We start from the raw sequence: 23,007 nt of genomic DNA, 5'->3' as shown, positions 1-23,007 counted from the left end.
GCTTTCCACAATTTTCTAGAAGGACACTTCCTGCATGCCTTGCTTCTCTTCTATTTACTTTCAATTTCTAAGTTTTACACAAAGGACTACATATCCCATGGTATCTTGCTGCCTACAAGCAGATATTCCTGTACTGACTTTGCCTCCTGAAACTCCTCCTCTCAGCACCTTTGTAGTTCAAAAGACAGGCTCTGTGGCTCTGAGACACAGCAGTCTCTACCCACAGGGCATAGTGAATATGGGTAGCAGAATTCAGCGAAGTACAGTAAATGTGTGGGGAATCTTCACAAAGCTTACAAACTTCAAGATCATCGAGATTAATAGGAGGGTGTGCTAGAAACCATTGAATTATAATGTGGACATAACCATGCAATTTAAAAAAAAATAACACTAAAGGAAACAGGGATAGCTTTGGTTTTATTTTTTCTATTACAACATGTATTTATCATAACTGGTGTAAATGCTAATAAACTATATAAATGATGAAAAAAGTTTCCAGCTGCTCTCAACTTTAAAAGGGTGAATTGAATGCATTTCTTTTTATGGACTATAGCTCGTAAGGCACTTAACAGTCAGCGCAGATGTATTCTTAAAATGTCTTATAGTAAAGGAGTGACAGGCTGGCTGGACCAGTTTGCTGTCAGATTTCATAGGACAGAAATATTCTGGTAAAATTAACCATCCAAGCACTGTAAAAGTGATCAAATGGCTGTATCTGGATCAAGCAACTGGATCCTCTTTACAAGAAAGCCAATTGCTGGTTTTAAAAAGGGTACCAGAATCATGGTTGTGGCTTCAGCCATGATCCTGGTATAACTACTTGCTGTCCAGGACGTATACTGTATGTACCTACACTGGACAGTGAGTGGTCAAAGTATACTTCCACTTTTGCAGCCGAATTGGAATGAAAACTACTTTATATGTGTTCTCAAATAGCATAGGTTCTTGAATATATATATATTATTTAAATAGTGCTGTTTACCATTTCTAGATTCTATTTTCTGATAACTAAGGCTGGCCATACACAGTTCGAATCTTGGCCGGTTCCTGCTGATCTATCCGAGATGCGAACCATTAGTGGGCAGGCTACATGCACCAAGTTGATTGATCGATCAACTTGGGTACAAGCAGCCTGTCGGTTTCACTTATGATTATCACAGGCAACCCGAGATCTCATTACCAGATCTCATTACCAGTTGTAAACTAGATTTGAACACTGTCCTAACAAAGAATTAAAGATTAGAAGGTGGGCTTTTTCTCTGTATGTTAAAGAGAGAAGACTTTGCCTGTCCTAAGCATTTCTATTAGGACCGACTCACCCTGCACTTGTTCAGAAATTCTTACAGGCCACCACATAGCCTTCTCCTAAGAAACATCTAAAAGGTAAGACTAAGGCCGGGTACACACGGACAAACATGTATGGTGAAAGCGGTCCGTCGGACCGTTTTCACCATACATGTCTGCCAGAGGGCTTCTGTACGATGGTTGTACACACCATCGTACAGAAGTCCGCGCGTAAACAATACGCGGGGCGTGTCCGCGGTGTCGCCGCGGCGATGACGCGGTGTCGCCGCGACAATGACGCGGCGATGTGGGCGGCCCGCCTTTAAAATGCTTCCACGCATGCGTCGAAGTCATTCGACGCATGCGAGGGACGGCGGGCGCCTGGACATGTACGGTAGGTCTGTACTGACGACCGTACATGTCCGAGCGGGCTGAATTCCAGCGGGCTGTTTTAAAACAAGTCCAGGAATATTTGTCTGCTGGGAAAAGGCCCGGCGGGCAAATGTTTGCTGGAATTCGGCCCGCTCGCGCCCACACACGACCAAACATGTCTGCTGAAACTGGCCTGCGGGCCAGTTTCAGCAGACATGTTTGGTCGTGAGTATGGGGCCTAAGAGGTAAAGTTATTTGGTATCTTACCCAGTCTGCATTCTTCAAATCCTCAAGGTCAGGGTTACCTCGGTCAGTTGCATGCCTGTCCATTGCTTGGATCTTCTTTAGACTCTGCAGACCAAAAACGATGTATAAGCAACATTATGGCAGTAACAGGACAATAGGTACAATATACATTTGTAATTTAAAGCTGAATCGTTAATCAGTGGTGTAAAAATCCTAACGGAAGGATATTAGTTTGCTAAGGCACCGTGCAACAACTACCGCGTTTTATTAAACAACAGTTTTTACCTTTTTTTCTTCATCTACAGGTGATCTCCTGCAAACCCTTTGTAGTTTATTCTAAATATATGCATTCCAGCAAGTGAAGCTGGTGATAAGTAAATCAACATGTCCATTTATAGTTCCAAATGGGAGTGTGTGCCAAGATGGAAGAATAACTGGGAGACTAACAGAGCATTGTCATCCTAATAAAGGAAGTGCCCGAACAAGGACCTTCATTGGCAGGCTCACCAAATATTTAAAAAGAAAACTAGAAATATAAAAATACTGAAAATTATTTTTAAAACGATATTAACATGTTAAAGCGTAGATGAAATTTAACGGATATGGTTTACATATACTAAAAGTTACATTTTCTAAGTTTAGATCATGTGATACTGTACAGCGGATGCAAATGCTGGAGATCAGTGAGTATTACAAGCACGTAATAGCATCTGCTTGTGTCACCGCCGTTTCCAGGATTAATTGTCTATGCATCACACTAATCGTGAGAGCATTCATGGGCATTTTCTTGTCAGTGGTGTTTTCCTGGAATCATCAATACCAATATTGCCCAAGTACCACACAAATGCTCAGGCTTCATCAACAAATATCCAGAGGATACATCAGTTGACTGGACCAAATATAAAAACAAAAGTGAATCGTATTGTCAATTATAACTTGACAATCATCATATAATCATATAACATGCATGAAACCCTCGAACAAGAGTCTATGTGTAAAGTGATTGAAATGTTGGATCACAACAGTGATCGAAGTGAGATGCTCCTTCACCAGTGGAGAAAAAGAGTCCTCAAGATATATATTCAGATGAACCACCAATATGGAGTGACAACCAGATAGCTAGGATCCTCCACCAACAAAGCATATAAATCTGCTTACCAAATCCCGGCGGTCCCTTGATTATAGGGGACCCCAGGTAGCATTAAGGTAAAAGGGATGGCGAAGCCACAAGCTGGATGAAAACGCTCTATTGGGGATCATCACCTCGTTCCATTAGTCCAAAGCATAAACAATCATGTTTCATAGGTTGGAAAAAGAACATTTGGCATATTATTCCAGTCAGTAATATATGTCAGCTTCTGGTTTAGATCTTTCTTCATTTTACTTTTTGCTTTCTACTGATCCATTCAATATTATCAGCTGACATGGGTTCTAATCCTTCCCTCCTTTATACAAAACAAAAAAATGCTTTTGGTAATACATTTGAATGCCTGTATAAAAGCATTCATTACCGTACATCAGTTCCTATGGCAATAAAGTAAACTTGTTACAGCCTGACAATTAGAGCCCTTTCACACTGCCAGCGCCCGAAAAAACGCAGATAAAGCGCAGCTAAAACAAGCTGTTCTTTTTCGGGTGCTAGCTTAGCGCTTTTAACCCCTGCAAGCGGCCGAATAAAGGGTTAAAAGCACCCACAAAGCGCCGCTGCCGAGGCGGTTTGGCGGCACTTCCCATTGATTTCAATGGCTAAAGCACCTGAAAAACGCCTCCAGTGTGAACGGGGTCATAAAGAGGAGTGCATAATGAAAACTCAGTATCTGGAATGAAAACCCGTCCAAAAAAAACTAGTATATCCAGAGATACAGATCACTAAACTGCATGCAATCTTGTCTTCTCCTGTAAAAGTCCAGCAAAGACCCACCCCATAGGTTCCCTTTTGGTCTAATAATACGATGTATAGTCTCTCTGATAAATAATGAGGCAGCAAGAAGCAGTGGCAATCTACATTTTCACAAAAAAGCCAAGATTTTGATAAAAGCTCATTTGTCAATATCTCTGGGTCGAAAATTAAACTTTGAAATATGGTTCAGTTAAAGTACGGTAACCCATGCAATATATATTTTTTTTCATCATCATTTCTCAGTTTTGGGACAGCTTTATGTTAAAGCCAGGGCCGGTGCTACCACTAGGCAAACTAGGCAGCCGCCTAGGGTGCAATGCTGCCTAGGGTGCCCAGCCACTGGTGTCCCTACTATCTTCTCTCTGCAGCAAGTAAGTCTCAGCAATAACAGCTAGTCACCACTCCGTTCGCACATAGTGTCAGATGCGCGGTGGCGGTGGAACTGTGTCTGTGTCCCGACTCCTGAATGAATGGAAGCAAGCAAAAATTCATTGATGGGCGCTGGGGAGGCGGCATTTGATGGACGCTGGGGAGGCGGCATTTGATGGGCACTGGGGAGGCGGCATTTGATGGGCGCTGGGGAGGCGGCATTTGATGGGCGCTGGTGAGGTTTTCTATATGATGGGCGCTGGTGAGGCTTTCTATATGATGGGCGCTTGGTTAAAAAGGTGGGGTTTACATGGGCAGGGAAAAGGGAGTGGAGCCAATGGGGGAAGCAAAATTAGGTTTTCGCCTAGGGTGCCCTGGTTAAAGCTGAGCTCCAGGCAAACTAACACACAGATAAAACTAGTGTACAAGAGCCATTTCACATGTCAAAGGATCTGTATTTCAGTCTTGTGATTTACACAGTACTGACATACAACATAGCTCCGTCTAGCTGGTCACAAGACCTAGGGTTTCTCTGCTTCAGTTTTTGTAACATTTAGGGCCCTTTCAGATATGCGGACCGTATGTCCGCATTTTTTTTTTGTGTATTTTGTACGTGTACTCGAGAGAGGAGCCGGACTGTAGGAGTTGGGAGTAGGCAGGCCTCCCCCAGAGGCAATCTGCCACCTTTCTCCATGCCCCGGGTGGCAATGGCGGGTGTGTGAGGGGGTCCTCCCACATAGCCCACCCTACCTGCTCCACTTTGAAGCCCAACGGGGCAGAGGGACTCCCTATAAGGGAGTGAGAGGATCTAGCCCGCTCAACCAGCCCCGTTAGTCCTTCGCCTCTCTTTTTAGAGACCGCGTGGTCAAAGTGCGTGCATGTTAAACCAATTTCGAGTGCGTGTAAGTGTGGTGGTTTTTGTGGGAGGGGGGTGGGTGTACTAAGCACAGGCTTACCTCGCATAGCACACCCACCGGGAGCCGGGCTGAGACCACCAAACTCAATTCACATGTAGCCGAGACCGGGATCCGAACCCCTAGCTGCAGAGGTGAATGGCTTGTCAGCGCAGTGCCAATCGCGTTAAGCTCCTCTGTATGTCCGCATTTTCATCCATTTGTTGCGGATGAAAACGGGACATACATTGATCCCTATGTGATTGCGGGTGTCAGCGGATGACCATCCGCCTGACGCCCGTAATTGTTCGCCTCCGCAAAGATCAGATTTTTTGGACGGAAAAAAATCCTATTTTTCTTCCGTCTGGCGGATCGGACCGGATGAACACGGACATACGATCCGTGTTCATCCAATCCCCCCATAGGGGAGAGCGGAGGAAAGACAGGGTGGTCCCTGCACAGTGTGCGGGGACCGCCCTGTCAGTCGATGGCTCAGCGGGGATTTTACGGAGGATCCCTGCTGAGCTTTTACGGACACACGGAGGCGGATCATTACTGATCCGCCCGTGTGAAAGGGCCCTTACAGGTTCCGTCCCTCTCCCAGCTTGTGAATGGACAGTAAAAATAGAAGCAGCAAACTGATGAGCTCATCTCTGTCACCGTTTTCTCCTCCCATCAGCATACTCTTGTGCTGCTTTTTCTCCCTTTGTCCTGATGGTTGTAAAAAAAATGCATCTCAATTATGTATTAACGATTACAGAGCTGTATTTATTTGGGTATGTTATATCTGGAGTTCATAAAGCACTTTTAGGGTCTTTAGTGACTTTTTATTAGCCTTCAAATTCATAATCTATCCCTATGCTATTCAGCCAAGATGAATTGTGCACATTTGCTGCTACTTTAGACTGAAAATTAATATGCCGTTACTCTTCCCTGCACCTGAGCCCCTACTTCTATGGTATCTTATCTGAATGTTAGCCAACAATTACAGTAATAAATTTGAGTTGTGTTCTAATGGCATAATTCACGATCAACCAGGGAAATTTCACTATATGGAAAGATTTTGCACATTTTGTATAAATAGAATTTCTCTATAAAGACAGCAGCATAAGAAAAACGACTCAAAATGTTTTACACATTGACAGCTTCATTACAGTAGATGTGCTGTTGTGCATTATGCTACGTTTCCAGGACACAGAATAAGCATAAACATGAGAAAACTAATTGTTTTCAATGAAGATCAGATCCACCAATTTGTGATATATCAGTACAGTGAGGAAGCACACACTTAATGCAATTCATCTGACAGGCATTTCAAATCAATGTAAAAACAGCATGAAAAACATTTTGTGATCAAGAAGTTAAAAAAAGAAAAAAAACAGTTCTGCCAATGTGTACTTAAAGTGATACGAAAGTCTTGTTTTTTTCCCCTTTAAAAATAACAAAAATTTCATAAATTACCTGCTCTGTGCAGTGGTAAGAGCAGCCCAGATCCTCCTCTTCTCTGGATACTTTTGGTTCTCCTGGACCGCCCCCACCCCCCCGTTTAGTGCTCCTGGCCCCCCCTCATGTTTAGTGCCCCCACAGCAAGCAGCTTGCCATCGGGGCCCCCGAGCTGAGAAGCAGCTGTGTGTCCATTTAGGCAAAGAGACACTGTTCGGACCACCCCCCCTCTCTCCTGATAGGCTGACTTTGATTGACAGCAGCAAGAGCCAATCAGGAAGTAGAGGCCTGAACGGCCAAGGCACTCGTGTACATAGCTGGACAGTGTTGAGGCTCAGGTAACTATTATGGTAGCTGCTTGCACACAGGTTTTTAATCTTAATGCATAAAATGCAATAAGATAACAAACCATCTTACTTTCCAACCCCTTTAATCATACAAGAGAATCAGGCACATTTGGGATTAGCAGGAACAAGACTAGTCCTTCAATAGTCTTTAAAGCGGTTGTATAGTAATTTTTTTAACTTCCCTACAGGCAAGCCTATAATAAGGCTTACCTGTAGGTAAAAAAATATCTCCTAAACCTTTATGGTTTAGGAGAAATTCCCCTTGCAATGAGTCACTGACTTCAGCGGCGCATGCACACCAGGGATTCTCGGGTGAAAGCCTGGCAGACGCCAGACCTTGCCGGAAAGAAGTCTCACGCCGAGGCAAAATGTCATCTCCCGTGGCGTGGACTGGCTGAGATACCGACGCCTCGTTCTAAGGTAAGTATTTCATAATGAGCCAGTATGTGGTGCGTACTAGCTCATTATGCCTTTTACCTTACAGGTGTAGTAAAAAAAATAAAAAAAAGAAGTGTATCCAAGGCCAATTGTGCGTGTTATACACTAATAAATACGGTACATAAAAGGAATTTATTGGGAAACGTTTCTAAGACCCCATTCACACCTAGGCGTTTTTACGCCTGTAGCGCTACGCCGCTGCCGCCAGAGGGCTGAAATCAGATGTCCCTCTATGGAGATGGTTCACATCTCCACGCCGAACGCCGGACGCCTGTCGCCTGCCGCGTGAAAAAAGGTCCCGGACCTTTTTTTCAGGCGTCTTCGAGCCTTCGGCTAGGAGATGGGAATCATCTCCATAGAGGGGGTCATCTTGGGGCACATCCAGGCGGACAATACCGGCGTTTTGTCGCCGCAAATCGCGGTACAAAACGCCGCTATTTTTACCGCGATTTGCGGCGACAAAACGCCGCGATTTCGTCCGTCTAGATGTGAATGCAGCTTTAGAATTCCAACATGTCTTCACATGCCAAACATCAGTGTGGGAGACGAATCCATAGACTGGTTTTAAACAGGTACATGAATTGGGGGCAGACACTGTGTGTCAAGGCGCACACAGACCAGAGCCTTCATACAGTTGTCAACAGTGTCTTCTTTACCAACCAATTTCAGTTAGGGACGGTAGAAAGTCTACACATTGTACTGCGACACACACTTTGCATGTCTCTCTACACAAATTTAGGGCCATTTCACACAGTCTGGCGTTTTTCCGCACTAAAAGAGCGGCAGTCAGAGATAGGACACTCAGAAAACCGTTGTTTTCTATGTGTCCTATTCACACTGAAATGCAGTAATCTCAAGTGCGCGGCATTTTACAGGATCGCATGTCACTGTACAGCAGTACGACACACTGCACTGCTGCACAGTGACATGAATAAAGTGTTACTTTTGTGCACTTCAAATAAAGTTTAAAAAATGGGGGAGCACACCACACTACTTCAGTGCAGCCAGAGTGGACAGCTGCCGCACTCTAAACCAATGTGGTTTAGTGTGAGACGGGTGTACAGTTCAGTGTGAAGGGACATTAGAGTTGGTTCCAACTGCCTCCGGTTTCGCCATCTACGAACTGAAGGCGACTATTTTTTAATTTTGGTGCAGTAATACCTATTGCCACTGTGAAGAATTACCTGAATTTGCTGCAAGCGTCGGTAAAGCTACTGAAATGGGCTAGAGGGGTTATCTTAATCTGGTGCAGGCCATTTTAAATGAACACACTTTTGCAAACATTTGAAAATTTTGTCTAATATAAACAGGGCCGATCCGCCCTATAGGCTCACTATGCAAGCCGCTTAGGGCCTCGCAAAGCTGCGGAGGGCCCCCCAAATTACTAGAGGCCCCGCTTGGTGAGAAGTCATTTTCGCCCCCTCACCCCGCATGGGAGAAGAGGTAAGAAGTCAGCACCCCTCCAATTTTGCTTAGGGCCCCAGGGAGGTCAGTATCGGCACTGAATATAAATGTTAACCACTTCCTGACGGCCGTACGACTATATACGGACGCAGTGTGGTTCTAAATCTCTGGGAGGCCGTCATTATACGGCCTCCACTCCTCCGGGCGACTGGGGGGCGTGCCGCATCACTGAGATGCCGATACGCGTGCCTGGCGGCCGCGATGTCCGCCAGGCACCCGCGATCGGCGGTTATAGAGAAAAGGACGTGGATCTGTGTATGTAAACACACAGATCCGCATCCTGTCAGGGAGAGAGGAGACCGATCTGTGTCCCTCGTACATAGAGACACAGATCGGTCACCTCCCCCAGTCAGTCCCCTTCCCCCACAGTTAGAAACTATGCAGGGTACACATTTAACCCCTCCCTCACCCCCTAGTGTTAACCCCTTCAATGCCAGTCACATTTATAAAGTAATTAGTGCATATTTATAGCAATGGTCGCAGTATAAATGTGAATGGTGCCAAAAATGTGTCAAAAGTGTCCGATGTGTCCGCCATAATGTCGCAGTTCCAATAAAAATCGCAGATCGCCGCCATAACTAGTAAAAAAAAAATCAAATAATAAAAAATAATAATTCTGTCCCCTATTTTGTAGGCACTATAACTTTTGCGCAAACCAGTCGCTTATTGCGATTTTTTTATTTTACCAAAAATATGTAGAAGAATAAGTATCGGCCTAGACTGAGAAAAATGATTTTTTTTAAAAAAATTGGGCTATTTATTATAGCAACAAGTAAAAAATAATAAAAAAATTCAAAAAATTGTCGCTTTTTTTTTTGTTTATAGCGCAAAATAACTGCAGAGGTGATCAAATACCACCAAAAGAAAGCTCTATTTGTGGGGGAAAAAAAGGACGTCAATTTTGTTTGGGAGCCACGCCGCACGACCGCGCAATTGTCAGTTAAAGCGACGCAGTGCCGGAAGATGAAATTTCACCTGGGCAGGAGTGGGGTATATGTGCCCAGTAAGCAAGTGGTTAATATATGTTGGTTTTAACGTCTGTGGCTTATTCAAGAGTTAAGCGGTCAGCGGATTCTGTCAGGTCAGCAAGTAGCTATACTGTCCACAAATGTCATTGCATAGACCAGTATTTGAAACAGAACATTGGTAATTGCAAGCTATGTGTACATTAGGTTATGAAGGGACAGTTTGCAATATTTGGAGAATAATGTAACAGCAAAAAAAAAAATAATAAAAAAACACAACAGATATAGTGAAATGGAAATATATATATTTTTTAAATGAAATCCACCAAAATACATTTGTTTTACTTGGGCCCTGTCTTCTCAGCATGACCCTTCACTTCGTCTGTGTGCCAGCATGATTGTCTGCCACTCCGTTACACAGAAGCTGCCATTTTCCTTCTACATAAAAGAGCTTTTTCTTAGAAGACAGCTGATTAGGCCCTTCTAGCACACAGTGCCCTTTCAAAGGATCTATACAAAGTACTAATGTTTGAAAGATGTTTTTTTCTGTTTTTCTAGTGGCAAGCCAAATGAAACAGACTGCCTGTATAATCTTGTGCAAGCAGACCATCAACAAAGCTGGCCTTCCATACACAGGCCAGCATGAAAGAAAAACAAGATTTAGGAATGAAATGCATTCAGTTCATGAATTTCTCCTCCATAAGACAGAAAGTCTTGTTCACTAGTCAATATAATTTCAGGCATAGTTGAAATAAATAAAAAAACAAATATATATATATATATATATATATATATATATATATATATATATATATATATTATTTATTAGTATTTAAGGTACTAATATAGCGTCGTCAATTTACAAAGCGCTTTACATATACATTGTACATTCACATTAATCCCTACAATCAAGGAGCTAGGTCCCTAAGTCACATTCATATACTAGGGCAAATTTTAGACAGAAGTCAATTAACCTACCGGCATATCTTTGGAGGGTGGGAGGAAACCGGAGTACCTGCAGGAAACCCACGCAGGCACAGGGAGAATATGCAAACTCCACACCCTTTTTACTGCTAGGCAAGAGTGCTACCCACTACACCACTGTGCCGTCCATATATTTTATATATAAAGAACAAAAGTTGATGTCTTGCAATCAAATGCAGTTTGAGGCATTCAAACAGAGTGCTTTATATCTGTAGGTCAGGAAAATTAGCTTTAAAGCTGATCTCCAGGTTTAATGTTCCTTTAAATACCGCATTTATCAGCGTATAACACGCACCCTAAGTTTAGGAGGGAAGCTTAAGGGAAAAAAAAAAACGTACATTTTAAATACCCATCAATGCAGCCTCATCAGTGTCCATCTGCATCCTTTTGCATCATTGCAGAATGATCTGTGTCCATCTGCAGCCTTGCCCAAATTACAGCATTACCAGTGTCCGTCTGCAGCCATGTCCAAGTTACAGAATTACCAGTGTCCGTCTGCCTGCTGAGGAGGGAACGAGCGCCGCTGAGATAAACAGAGCCGGATGTTCTGTGTACACGGCTCCTCTCGGCTCGTCTCGCAGTCCCGCCCCTTGGCCTGGCTCCTATGATGGACATAACACCGGTCCAATGGCGGGACGTAAATGCTAGGAGGCATGACCGTGAGCGGAGCCTAGTACACACGGCTACGTCTATTTTGGCGGAGCTCATTTCCTCCTTCCCCTCTGAGGCAGCCGTTCGGCGTATAACACGCACCCACAACTTTCCCCCGATTTTAAGGAAGAAACAAGTGTGCGTTATACGATAATTTAATACGGTAGTTTGTTTGTGCCAAGCTGGCCTCAGCTACATACAGCGTTGTGTTCCGGCAGTGGGATGGGAACTTCACGTTTCACTCTTAAAACAAAATAGAGTTTAGCCATTCATGGGAAGCTCTGTATTCCATAAATGACGACGTTTCCTCTGATTGGCTGAGGTGGAGCTTGTGACGTATTCTGTCAGCCTCTACATCTCAGCCAATCAGAGTAGCTTTGTATTCAATCATAGAATGGCTGAACAGCTAAGTGGGACTCAGTCCAACACCATTTTGTTCCAGGGGTAAGGCAGTAAATTCCTATCTCACTGCTGGAACACAGTGCTGTATATTGTATGTAGCTCAGGCTACATAGGTAGTACAGTGTGCCCAGCAAGCGCACCTATTAGTGCAGCAAACAGTTCCAGGCATTAAACATGGAGATCCACTTTAAAATCCTTTTCTTGGAATACAGTACAGGACACAGGCATAGTCTGACTGGGTTATTGGTCATTGGCAAACACAGCCCCATATAACTCATCTCGCGTCCATCAATACAACAGAGGGGCGGACAACAGCAATAAACGTCAAAAGGCCCACAAAAAAAACAAAAAGGGTCAAAAGAAGGCAGTACCCTGAAGCACGTTAAGGCCAAAGATCACATAAGCAGAGGCCTAAACATCCAGTAGGTAAAACTTAGCAAAAAGAAGACCAGGTGTGGGCCTTGCAAATCTTGCCTGATGGGCAATGGTGGGCAGTAAAGCAATGAGCCTCCTGTGAGAACCTCTGGGAAGGACAAAAACACACTGAAAAACGTTGAACCGCTGGGAGTGAGGGGGGTTATATGGAAACTTTTTAGCTCTGTTTACCAGCGTCCAATCCTCTGAAGTTGGCTCCATAAAACTCAGCCGTCTAAAGCCTGGTACACACGATCAGATTTTCCGCGGACAAAGCGTAGGACTTTTGTCCAAGGGGCGTTGGCCAGGAATTTGTCTTGCATACAAACGGCACACAATTGTCGGCCAACAAACCCCAAATTAAGTGTTTTTTCAGCTCTTTAGCACCACCCTTTGGGCACCACGTTTTAGAACCCTTGTCCCCCTGAAGAGACCGAACCAACGGACGAAACGCGTCAGGGACCTACATTGGGGATCTACATTGTACAATAACCTATAGTACTGTGAGATGTATATGTATTCATGTCTACTGCAACTAGGATTGTGATATTAACTTTTGTACTCTTTTTGTATAATTTCCACTATTATTCACTGTGATATCATCGGCAAATAAATATCATTTTTCACTGAAACTATTCAATTTACTTTTTGACCCCGCTGCCTAAAAGCCCTACTGGGGAACCTCCTTCTCTCATGCAACTTTGGGGCGAGCAGCTCTTTCGTCTCTACCCCATGTGTCCTTTTCCTATCGAGGTTTAAGACGTTGCGAGAAAGAAAATAATTTCTTCACTGGAGAAAGCAGAAAGAACATTTAATGTTGTAAACTTGGTACTGCCTTTTTATGTTTGTATGCCAGCCAGAAGCAGAGATCATCCAAGCCGTTTTAAAACAAAACATTGGCATTCTCACGTCGTGGGGGCATTGACCATTTGTATGTAAAAGAAAAGAGGCTCAGTACTTGAAGAAAGAAAAGAAAAAATAAAAGAAAAAAGAAAAAAAGTGTGTATCCTAGTAACCACACTATGCCCTTTTTTAGACCTGCAGATGGGTAGGAGAGGTTAATCATCCTTACAAAAAGCTAGTTGTCTAAGCATCACTAAACTACAGCCCAGACATTGGTTTTTCTAAGTAAATGCTCAACCTTTGTGGAAGCTCAGTAGGTAAAGGTCAATAAGCAAAAACTGAAAAACATCCCCTAGTACCATGCAGTGGTTACGTCTTTTTTTTTTTTTTAAGGTTAAAAAAAAATAAAAAAAACTTTCAACTTTTGGATGTAAGGTTGAGGGAAAGCCTTCTCTCTGTCCTGTTCACCTAGCACCTATCAGCCTGCTTTTAAGCTTTGATAGGAAATCCTCCAACTATAGCCCAGTACACATGGGCCGAATGTCGGGTGACAATGGCCGGTTCAATAGAACCCGGCCTGACATTTGGCTTATGTGCACTGAAGCAGGTCTGACAAAAAACTGCCTGTTCAACCGGCTTCTGAAGGGGCATGATCGAAAAAGGTGTGCCAACTGGTTCCAGACCAGCACTCTCAGCCCGTTCTGGCAGGGGAGGTTGCTGTACTAACAAACATCGGGTTGTTAGTACAGCGGCTCTAACCTGAGCTGTCAGTTTATTTTTGTTTAGCCCACTGGGTTGAACGAAAATAAAAACTAGCAGTGTGTACTAGGCTTAAAGCGGAGGTTCACCCTAAAACAATTATATACCATTACATCTAGCATACTTCCGACATCTACAGTATGCGTTTTTTTTTTTTGCCGTACATACGGTTTTATTGTTTTTTTCCCCCCGGCTTCCGGGTTCTGGCTCCCGCAGGAGTGAGCGTTTCTATTCAGAGGTTAGATGATTGACGTCTGGTGAAAAACTTCCCCTGGCGCATAAGGCGCGTCACCAGTTTTCTGTAAGTAGCCGACCTGTGAGTCGGCTCTATACGGAGCTGACTGCGCAGGCGCCATATGGAGCCGACTCGCAGTTCGGCTACTTACGGAAAACTTGTGATGCGCCTTATGCGCCAGGGGAAGTTTTTCACCAGACGTCAATCATCTAACCTCTGAATAGGAATTCCCACTCCCGCGGGAGCCAGAACCCGGAAGCCGGGGGGAAAACAACAAAACGGTATGTACGGCAAAAAAAAAAAAAAAACAGTATACTGTAGATGTCGGAAGTATGCTGGATGTAATGGTATATAGATGTTTTTTTAGGGTGAACCTCCACTTTAAAGCGGAACTTCAGTAATTCTTTCAACTTTCCATTTATTAAATCTTCTGCCTTTGTTGTCTTTTAACTATAGGGAGTGCAGAATTATTAGGCAAGTTGTATTTTTGAGGATTCATTTTATTATTGAACAACAACCATGTTCTCAATGAACCCAAAAAACTCATTAATATCAAAGCTGAATATTTTTGGAAGTAGTTTTTAGTTTGTTTTTAGTTTTAGCTATTTTAGGGGGATATATGTGTGTGCAGGTGACTATTACTGTGCATAATTATTAGGCAACTTAACAAAAAAAAAATATATACCCATTTCAATTATTTATTTTTACCAGTGAAACCAATATAACATCTCAACATTCACAAATATACATTTCTGACATTCAAAAACAAAACAAAAACAAATCAGTGACCAATATAGCCACCTTTCTTTGCAAGGACACTCAAAAGCCTGCCATCCATGGATTCTGTCAGTGTTTTGATCTGTTCACCATCAACATTGCGTGCAGCAGCAACCACAGCCTCCCAGACACTGTTCAGAGAGGTGTACTGTTTCCCCTCCTTGTAAATCTCACATTTGATGATGGACCACAGGTTCTCAATGGGGTTCAGATCAGGTGAACAAGGAGGCCATGTCATTAGTTTTTCTTCTTTTATACCCTTTGCCAGCCACGCTGTGGAGTACTTGGACGCGTGTGATGGAGCATTGTCCTGCATGAAAATCATGTTTTTCTTGAAGGATGCAGACTTCTTCCTGTACCACTGCTTGAAGAAGGTGTCTTCCAGAAACTGGCAGTAGGACTGGGAGTTGAGCTTGACTCCATCCTCAACCCGAAAAGGCCCCACAAGCTCATCTTTGATGATACCAGCCCAAACCAGTACTCCACCTCCACCTTGCTGGCGTCTGAGTCGGACTGGAGCTCTTTGCCCTTTACCAATCCAGCCACAGGCTCTTCCATCTGGCCCATCAAGACTCACTCATTTCAGCAGTCCATAAAAACTTAGAAAAATCAGTCTTGAGATATTTCTTGGCCCAGTCTTGACGTTTCAGCTTGTGTGTCTTGTTCAGTGGTGGTCGTTTTTCAGCCTTTCTTACCTTGGCCATGTCTCTGAGTATTGCACACCTTGTGCTTTTGGGCACTCCAGTGATGTTGCAGTTCTGAAATATGGCCAAACTGGTGGCAAGTGGCATCTTGGCAGCTGCACGCTTGACTTTTCTCAGTTCATGGGCAGTTATTTTGCGCCTTGGTTTTTCCACATGCTTCTTGCGACCCTGTTGACTATTTTGAATGAAACGCTTGATTGTTCGATGATCACGCTTCAGAAGCTTTGCATTTTTAAGAGTGCTGCATCCCTCTGCAAGATATCTCACTATTTTTGACTTTTCTGAGCCTGTCAAGTCCTTCTTTTGACCCATTTTGCCAAAGGAAAGGAAGTTGCCTAATAATTCTGCACACCTGATATAGGGTGTTGATGTCATTAGACCACACACCTTCTCATTACAGAGATGCACATCACCTAATATGCTTAATTGGTAGTAGGCTTTCGAGCCTATACAGCTTGGAGTAAGACAACATGCATAAAGAGGATGATGTGGTCAAAATACTCATTTGCCTAATAATTCTGCACTCCCTGTATGGATAGTAAAACATTTTTTTCTGCCAGTAAATACCTTATACAGCCACTTCCTGTTTTCTGTCTGGTAAAAAGCCTAGGCTTATCACATCATGCACAGCTCACTCTCACTCGTGTGAGAGTTTGCCAGAAAGGGGAGGATGGGTCATACGAGGGCCAATGAGAGCTGCAGAGCTGAAGGTGTGCCTGTGCGTGTCTGTGTAAATCCAGGAAGTGAACAGGCAGCAGTTTCAGTTGCCCACAGTTAAAATGGTTGCAGCCAGACTAAGTGGAGGGAGATTTCGGACGCATATTTGGCAAGTACCGAATTACAGTATATATAAAATATGCAAAGTGGTTGGAGGGAAGCTTCAGAGTGGCAAAGATCTTTTTATTACAAATTATGTGAGCAGACTGCAGTTCCTCTTTAATATCCATAGTGGAAAGGAAAACAGATTGCCAATCTATAGAGGGAAAAGTACTATACCTTGAATATCATTTTCAGGTAAACCAATCCTTGAAATAAAAAACACCAAGAAAAAAATACAGCCGAGCTGAATGATGTGCATCACAGCATAACCCCAGAATTTATGAGGCGTCAAAATCTTTAATTGTGTGCACTGCTATAATTACATATAAACAAGCACAGCGTCTGGCAGAACTTCTCAGACAAAACTAGTGATTACGGTTTAAATTTTATACAAATCAGAGAGAAGGACTCTGAATCTAAAAGAAAAAAAAAAAAACAGTAATGGAAGTGTTCCAGTACAAGTTTTCTGTTTATGTGTACCTATAAAACCCTAATCTTGCTCAATCTGATTCTACGTGGGTCTCCTGACTGGCCGCCAAGTGCAAAGCTAAAATAAAAGACTGCCAATAGACCACCCAGATTTCTGTATAGCTTCCAGTGGCTCCAACTCAGCAATTTGACTGCAAGTGAGAGCGGGTACCTGTCAAAACTACCTTTCCAAAGGTAGTAGATGAGGGGGGAGGAGGTGCCAAAGGAGAAGGGCCGAAAAAACGCAACTGTAAGAACCCAATAGCCCGGCAAGAAGGATTTGACCATCCGCACAATTTGTGAGGATAAACAGGCAGGCTGAACAAAAGAAAATAAATCTATTAGCGTATTGCAAGCTTAAAGGGGTTGTAAAGGTTTGTTTTTTATTTACTAAATAGGTTCCTTTAAGCTAGTGCATTGTTGGTTCACTTACCTTTTTCTTCCATTTCCCTACAAAATGTTTTTTTTTTTCTTTGTCTGAATTTCTCACTTCCTGTTTCTCCTTAGTAAGCTTGCCCCCATCATCTGAGCTGTTCTGGCGGGGGGTTAGTCAGCCAGAACAGCTTACTGAGGAGGAACAGGAAGTGAGAAACTCCGACAAAGGAAAAAAACATTTAGAAAGGAAATTGAAGGGAAAGGTAAATGAACCAACAATTCACTAGCTTAAAGGAACCTATTTAGAAAATAAAAAACAAACCTTTACAACCCCTTTAACCACTTGCTTACTGGGCACAAATACCCCCTTCCTGCCCAGGCGAAATTTCAGCTTCCGCCACTGCGTCGCTTTAACTCACAATTGCGCGGTCGTGCGATGTGGCTTCCAAACAAAATTGACGTTCTTTTTTCCCCCACAAATAGAGCTTTCTTTTGGTGGTATTTGATCACCTCTGCGGTTTTTATTTTTTGCGCTATAAACAAAAATAGAGCGACAATTTTGAAAAAAATGCAATATTTTTTACTTTTTGCTATAATAAATATCCCCCAAAAATATATTTAAAAAATCATTTTTTTCCTAAGTTTAGGCCGATATGTATTCTTCTACCTATTTTTGGTAAAAGAATTGCAATAAGCGTTTATCGATTGGTTTGCGCAAAATTTATAGCGTTTACAAAATAGGGGATAGTTTTATTGCATTTTTATTAATATTTATTTTTTACTACTAATGGCGGCGTTTAGCGATTTTTTTCGTGACTGCGACATTATGGCGGCACATCGGACAATTTTGACACATTTTAGGGACCATTGTCATTTTCACAGCAAAAAATGCTATAAAAATGCATTGTTTACTGTGAAAATGACAATTGCAGTTTGGGAGTTAACCACTAGGGGGCGCTGAAGGGGTTAAGTGTGACCTCATATGTGTTTCTAACTGTAGGGGGCGGGGCTGGACGTGTGACGTCATTGATCGTATTTCCCTATATCAGGGAACAGACGATCAATGACAGAGCCACTGTGAAGAACGGGGAAGGTGTGTTTACATGCAGCTCTCCCCGTTCTTCAGCTCTGGGGACCGATCGCGGGACTCCGGCGGCAATCGGGTCAGCGGTTTTTCGGACCGGGTCGCGGGCGCGCGACCAACGGCTGGGCATTTAACCATAACGTACAGGTAAAAAAAAAAAAGAAGAAGAAGGTTTAAACAAACCTTTTTACCCCCAAAAAATAAAAATTCCCTGCACTGCGGCTCTTTTCTGGCAACGTATATCCACAGCATTGGTCTCTAGAAGGACTATGCCGACAGGTCAGCTGCCATCCTTGATTTAGGCATACTTTATTATAAAATCAGCTACATTATTGTCTCAGGCGACACTGCCAGATGTAACAGAGAGAAATCACTGCCATGGGACTCCTTGCTTTGCAGTTACATTTCTTACTTCAAGAAAAATAAGGAGGTCAAAATCAGAAGGGTAATTTTCCATTAATCCTAAAGACCCCTTAAACCTCTAACACAATTTAGATTTGTAAATATTACAGCAAGAATTGCTTATATTGTAATATAGATCAGTGTTTCTCAACTCCAGTCCTCAAGGCACCCCAACAGGTTATGTTTTCAGGATTTCCCTCAGATGAAACGGCTGTGGTAATTACTAAGGCAGTGAAACTGATCAAATCACCCTGTGCAAAATAATGGAAAGCCTGAAAACATGACCTGTTTGTTGGGGGCACCTTGAGGACTGGAGTTGAGAAACTCTGACATAGATAAGATGATGATTCATCAATAACTTTATAAACATGCTACAATGTACCAAGCTGGTACATTGTATATCAGTACTAAAATGTCGACTGGATTATTATTTTTTATTTTCGAGTGGCACATTAAGGTGTTTTGTGCCAAGGCAGCCAATGAATTTAAATAGGTTGCCAAAGTGCAATAATGCAACAGAAAAAAATAAAATGTTTACAGATTTAGCACACGTCAATATATGGTAATGCGTGCTTCCACTTGCTGTGCTGCAACACAGCGGCACTTAAAGCGAGTCCATTTGATGCATTGTGGTACCAATCAAAATTAATGCTACTGTAATGCACTGAGCGTTACTGCAAACGTAGGCAAAAAAGTCAGGCCTAGGATTCGTTTTTATTTTGAAATTAAAATTCAACCAGCATTATTATTACTAGTCAGGGAATAACAGAACAGGCCCATCCTAAAGGGTCAGGCAAATTGGCCAACTTAGCATTCGATGGTCCCTATTTGCATATTAGCGTAGCACATATATGATCTTTACATACATGCAAACCTTTGAAACCCCACGCTTTTGAGACTTTGAAAGTGGGAAAGACCATTGTGGGATGCTGTGCCATACTGTGGCACACTGGCAATTTTCGCAATATGTTGTAAACACAATGGCAATTTTGACAAAGCATGGGAATTAAATAAACTGGCACAATGGCAATTATGGCCAACAAACATAAGCAATCATAATGGCACAGTGGTGTAGTGAGTAGCACTCTCGCCTAGCAGTAAAAAGGGTCGCTGGTTCGAATCATGACCACGACACGACGAGTTTTGCATGTTCTCCCTGTGCCTGCGTGGGTTTCCTCTGGGTACTCCGGTTTCCTCCTACATTCCAAAGACATGCTGATAGGTTAATTGGCTTCCGTCTAAAAAATTGGCCCTAGTATACGAATGCGAGTTAGGGACCTTAGATTGTAAGCGCCTTGAGGGTAGGGACTGATGTGAACGTACAATGTATATGTAAAGCACTGTGTAAATTGACGGGGGTAATATAAGTACCATAATAATAATAATAATAATAATAATAATAATAATAATAATAATAATAATAGGTGGGCCGCAAACAGGCACAAGGCATTTGTAACAAAACATGGGAAGCCAACAAGTTATTGTGGGCAACAAAAAAAAAGGCAATTGTGGCAATACACGAGCAACAAACAGGTGATCATAGAAATAAGAGAGCAAGAAATGGATTATCAAGCCAAAGAATGGGCAACAATGAGACAGCCATAACAGCTGACCTAGGCACCAATAAAGCTGTTCCAAAAAGCAATGATGCTTAAAGCGGAAGTTCACACAAAAAGTGAACCTCCACTTTTTGGATCCCTCCCCCCCTCCGGTGTCACATTTGGCACCTTTCAGGGGGGAGGGGGGTGCAGATACCTGTCTGAGACAGGTATTTGCACCACTTCCAGGTTCAGACTCCTGCTGGGAATCCAGCCTTGCACGTCACCCCCTCCCCCTGCTGTCTTCTGGGGAAGCACTGTTCCCAGGAGAGAGCGGTCCTCTCGCATGCGCAGTAGGGAATCAGCAGTGAAGCCGCAGGGCTTCACTTCCTGATTCCCTCGCTGAGGATGGTGGCGGAAGCAGATGAGGACCGAGCGATTGCTCAGCCTCGGCTGCTGACATCGCGGGCGCGCTGGACAGGCAAGAGTCCATTTTTTAAAAGTCAGCAGCTGCAGTATTTGAAGATTTAACAATAAAAAAATCAGCGGAACGTCCGCTTTAACTAGTTAGTAATGGAGAAAAATCAACAATGAAGTTAATCAACTAAGTAAATGGAAGTAAAAATGTAGCGCTAAATGAAAAATAGTGAAATATCTCTATGTCACTAAGTGAAGTGTACCCCACTGGGTAAAAAGTGGAAAAATACAAAGATAATAAGTCCACATCAAAAAAGAGAAACAATACATGTGAAAATGTCCATCAAAAATAAAATGAAGGGCGACTGTGAGGATTGACGTGTAACCGTGTAGATCACCACATGGAAGTTCCTTTCAGGTAGGTAAGATAAGACTGAATACGCTTACCGGAACAGGTGGATCCAACTGTCGAAAACAGCGGATCAGTCAGGCATGGACAATCCCATCAGCAAGTAGACTCCGCTTGTCTGAAGGCTCTGACTGGTAACAACCACAAATGTTGCCCATGGACCAGACCGTCCATGTCTGGGAACTCTCTGTAGATGGTATCCTGGACATATGGAGGCCACAAGCTCACAGGGGTCCACACTGTTTTCGGATTATGTTTGACAACCTTGGATGGGTAAACCCCTTTGGGGGGGGAATGAAAGGCAAAATGGAGAAGCTCAAAAAACGTAATCCGCCAGGACATGGAAGGAGAAAGAAAAACGCTGCTCCAATGGTGCAGGTCAAAAATTGTGGGTTTTAATAAAAACCAACAAAACATTAACAAAAATAAAAGCAATATGGGGAGCGGGAGAAGTTTTTTGAGCTTATACATTGTGCCTTTCATTCACCCCCAAAGGGGTTTACCCATCCGAGGTTGTCCAACTTCATCCGAAAACTCCTGTGAGCTCTGTGACCTCCAACACGTCAAGGATACCATCTACAGATAGTTCACAGACGTGGACGGTCTGGTCCATGGGCTACGTTTGTAGTTGTTACCAGTCAGAGCCTTCAGACAAGCGGAGTCTACTTGCTGATGGGATTGTCCATGCCTGACTGATCCGCTGTTTTCGACAGTTGGATCCACCTGTTCCGGTAAGCGTATTCAGTCTTATCTTATCTACCTGAAAGGAATTTCCACGTATCCTCACCGTCACCCTTCATTTTATTTTTGATAGACATTTTCACTTGTATTGTTTCTCTTTTTTGATGGGAACCTAATATCTTAGTATTTTTCTTCCAGTCACTTTGGAATCTCAATCGCATTCTTGTGTAGCAGCTCACTTCGTTATTTCAGGATTTCTAGACTAAGCGCACTAATTTTTTTATCCACAACCAAGTAAATGATCGCACCAAAGAATTCACATACATTTATACAATGGGTGATTTAGGCCCCTTTCACACTTGTAGGACTTGTCCTACGACTTGGGACTGCAAAGTCGTATATCTCATGATTTTCAATGATAGCCATTCAAATTAATATGACTTTAAGTTGTGCCGACTTCAAAGTAGTCCCTGCGTTACTTTGGTCCGATGCAAGTTCAGGTTCATAGACCTCAACTGTCCCTGAAATCACGTCAAAATCGCGTGACTTTGGAGTCGCTGTAGTGTGAAAGGGGCCTTAGTGACAGTATGCCTCACCTCTTTTGCATTTTTGATTTTCGTCAGGAACATGTGCAGCTCCTTGGTCTCTGCATATAGTGCCCGGCATACTGCTTGGTAATGATTAGGCGCTTCTGATGGAGTCGGCAGATGAGAGGAACAAAGCTGTTGAGAAGAGAAAAAAAAGAAAACGTGTCACCAACTCATATTTCTCAAGTTTTGAGTGTCTCTATGGGTCATTTTATTTAACTGTAAATGTTGCAAAGACAAAAAAATATATATTTAAAACTGATCAGATGCCATGGCGAACACCAAACACATACCTGTATATCAAACCTCACACAAAGGATTTTATGGAGTTGAGTTAAAGGTTTGGCAAAAAATAAATAAAAAACGTGGTGTGACAAATGGCAAAACATGCAACAGATTAAAAAGAGAAGTATGGGTTTAAAAAATAAATATAGCATTTATATTCAACTAGGTGGAAGCAGCATCGACCCGACTGAGAACTGAAAGATTAAAGACCCCCGATTGCTTCGTTCTCGGTCTTCAGTGTGCAGAGAGCTGGTGACCGTCAGTCTCTGATCTGTACCTCCAGGGCTCACGGGAACAACGGTTTGTGGAGGGGGCAGGAGCGGCAGGCTCAGTCTACCAACGGCTCCCTGAGAGGCTGAGCCAAGTGCCAGTCTGGGCATCTGGGTGGATCCTGACTAACGTTGGCAACAATACAGAGCCTGGACTGGCTGTATGCCCTCAGCTAACAGCGG

General features: G+C 43.1%; 1 protein-coding gene across 4 annotated transcripts in view; it reads right to left on the bottom strand.

The window, feature by feature from the left end:
• SPIRE1 (spire type actin nucleation factor 1) overlaps window positions 1-23,007 on the bottom strand; it is a 259,646-nt gene that overhangs the window by 73,950 nt on the left and 162,689 nt on the right. For all 4 annotated transcript variants that reach the window (XM_040353932.1, XM_040353933.1, XM_040353935.1 and 1 more), the window contains exons 4-5: window positions 22,280-22,405; window positions 1,924-2,007 (exon numbers count right to left, since the gene is read on the bottom strand). In XM_040353932.1, coding sequence (XP_040209866.1) covers window positions 1,924-2,007; window positions 22,280-22,405 — 210 coding nt within the window. The remainder of the gene's footprint in view (window positions 1-1,923; window positions 2,008-22,279; window positions 22,406-23,007) is intronic.

The sequence above is a fragment of the Rana temporaria genome, chromosome 5 (assembly GCF_905171775.1).
Source record: "Rana temporaria chromosome 5, aRanTem1.1, whole genome shotgun sequence".
NCBI lineage: Eukaryota > Metazoa > Chordata > Amphibia > Anura > Ranidae > Rana > Rana temporaria.
The sequence above is the reverse complement of the archived record's forward strand: the minus strand, read 5'-3'. Positions and strand labels throughout refer to the sequence as shown.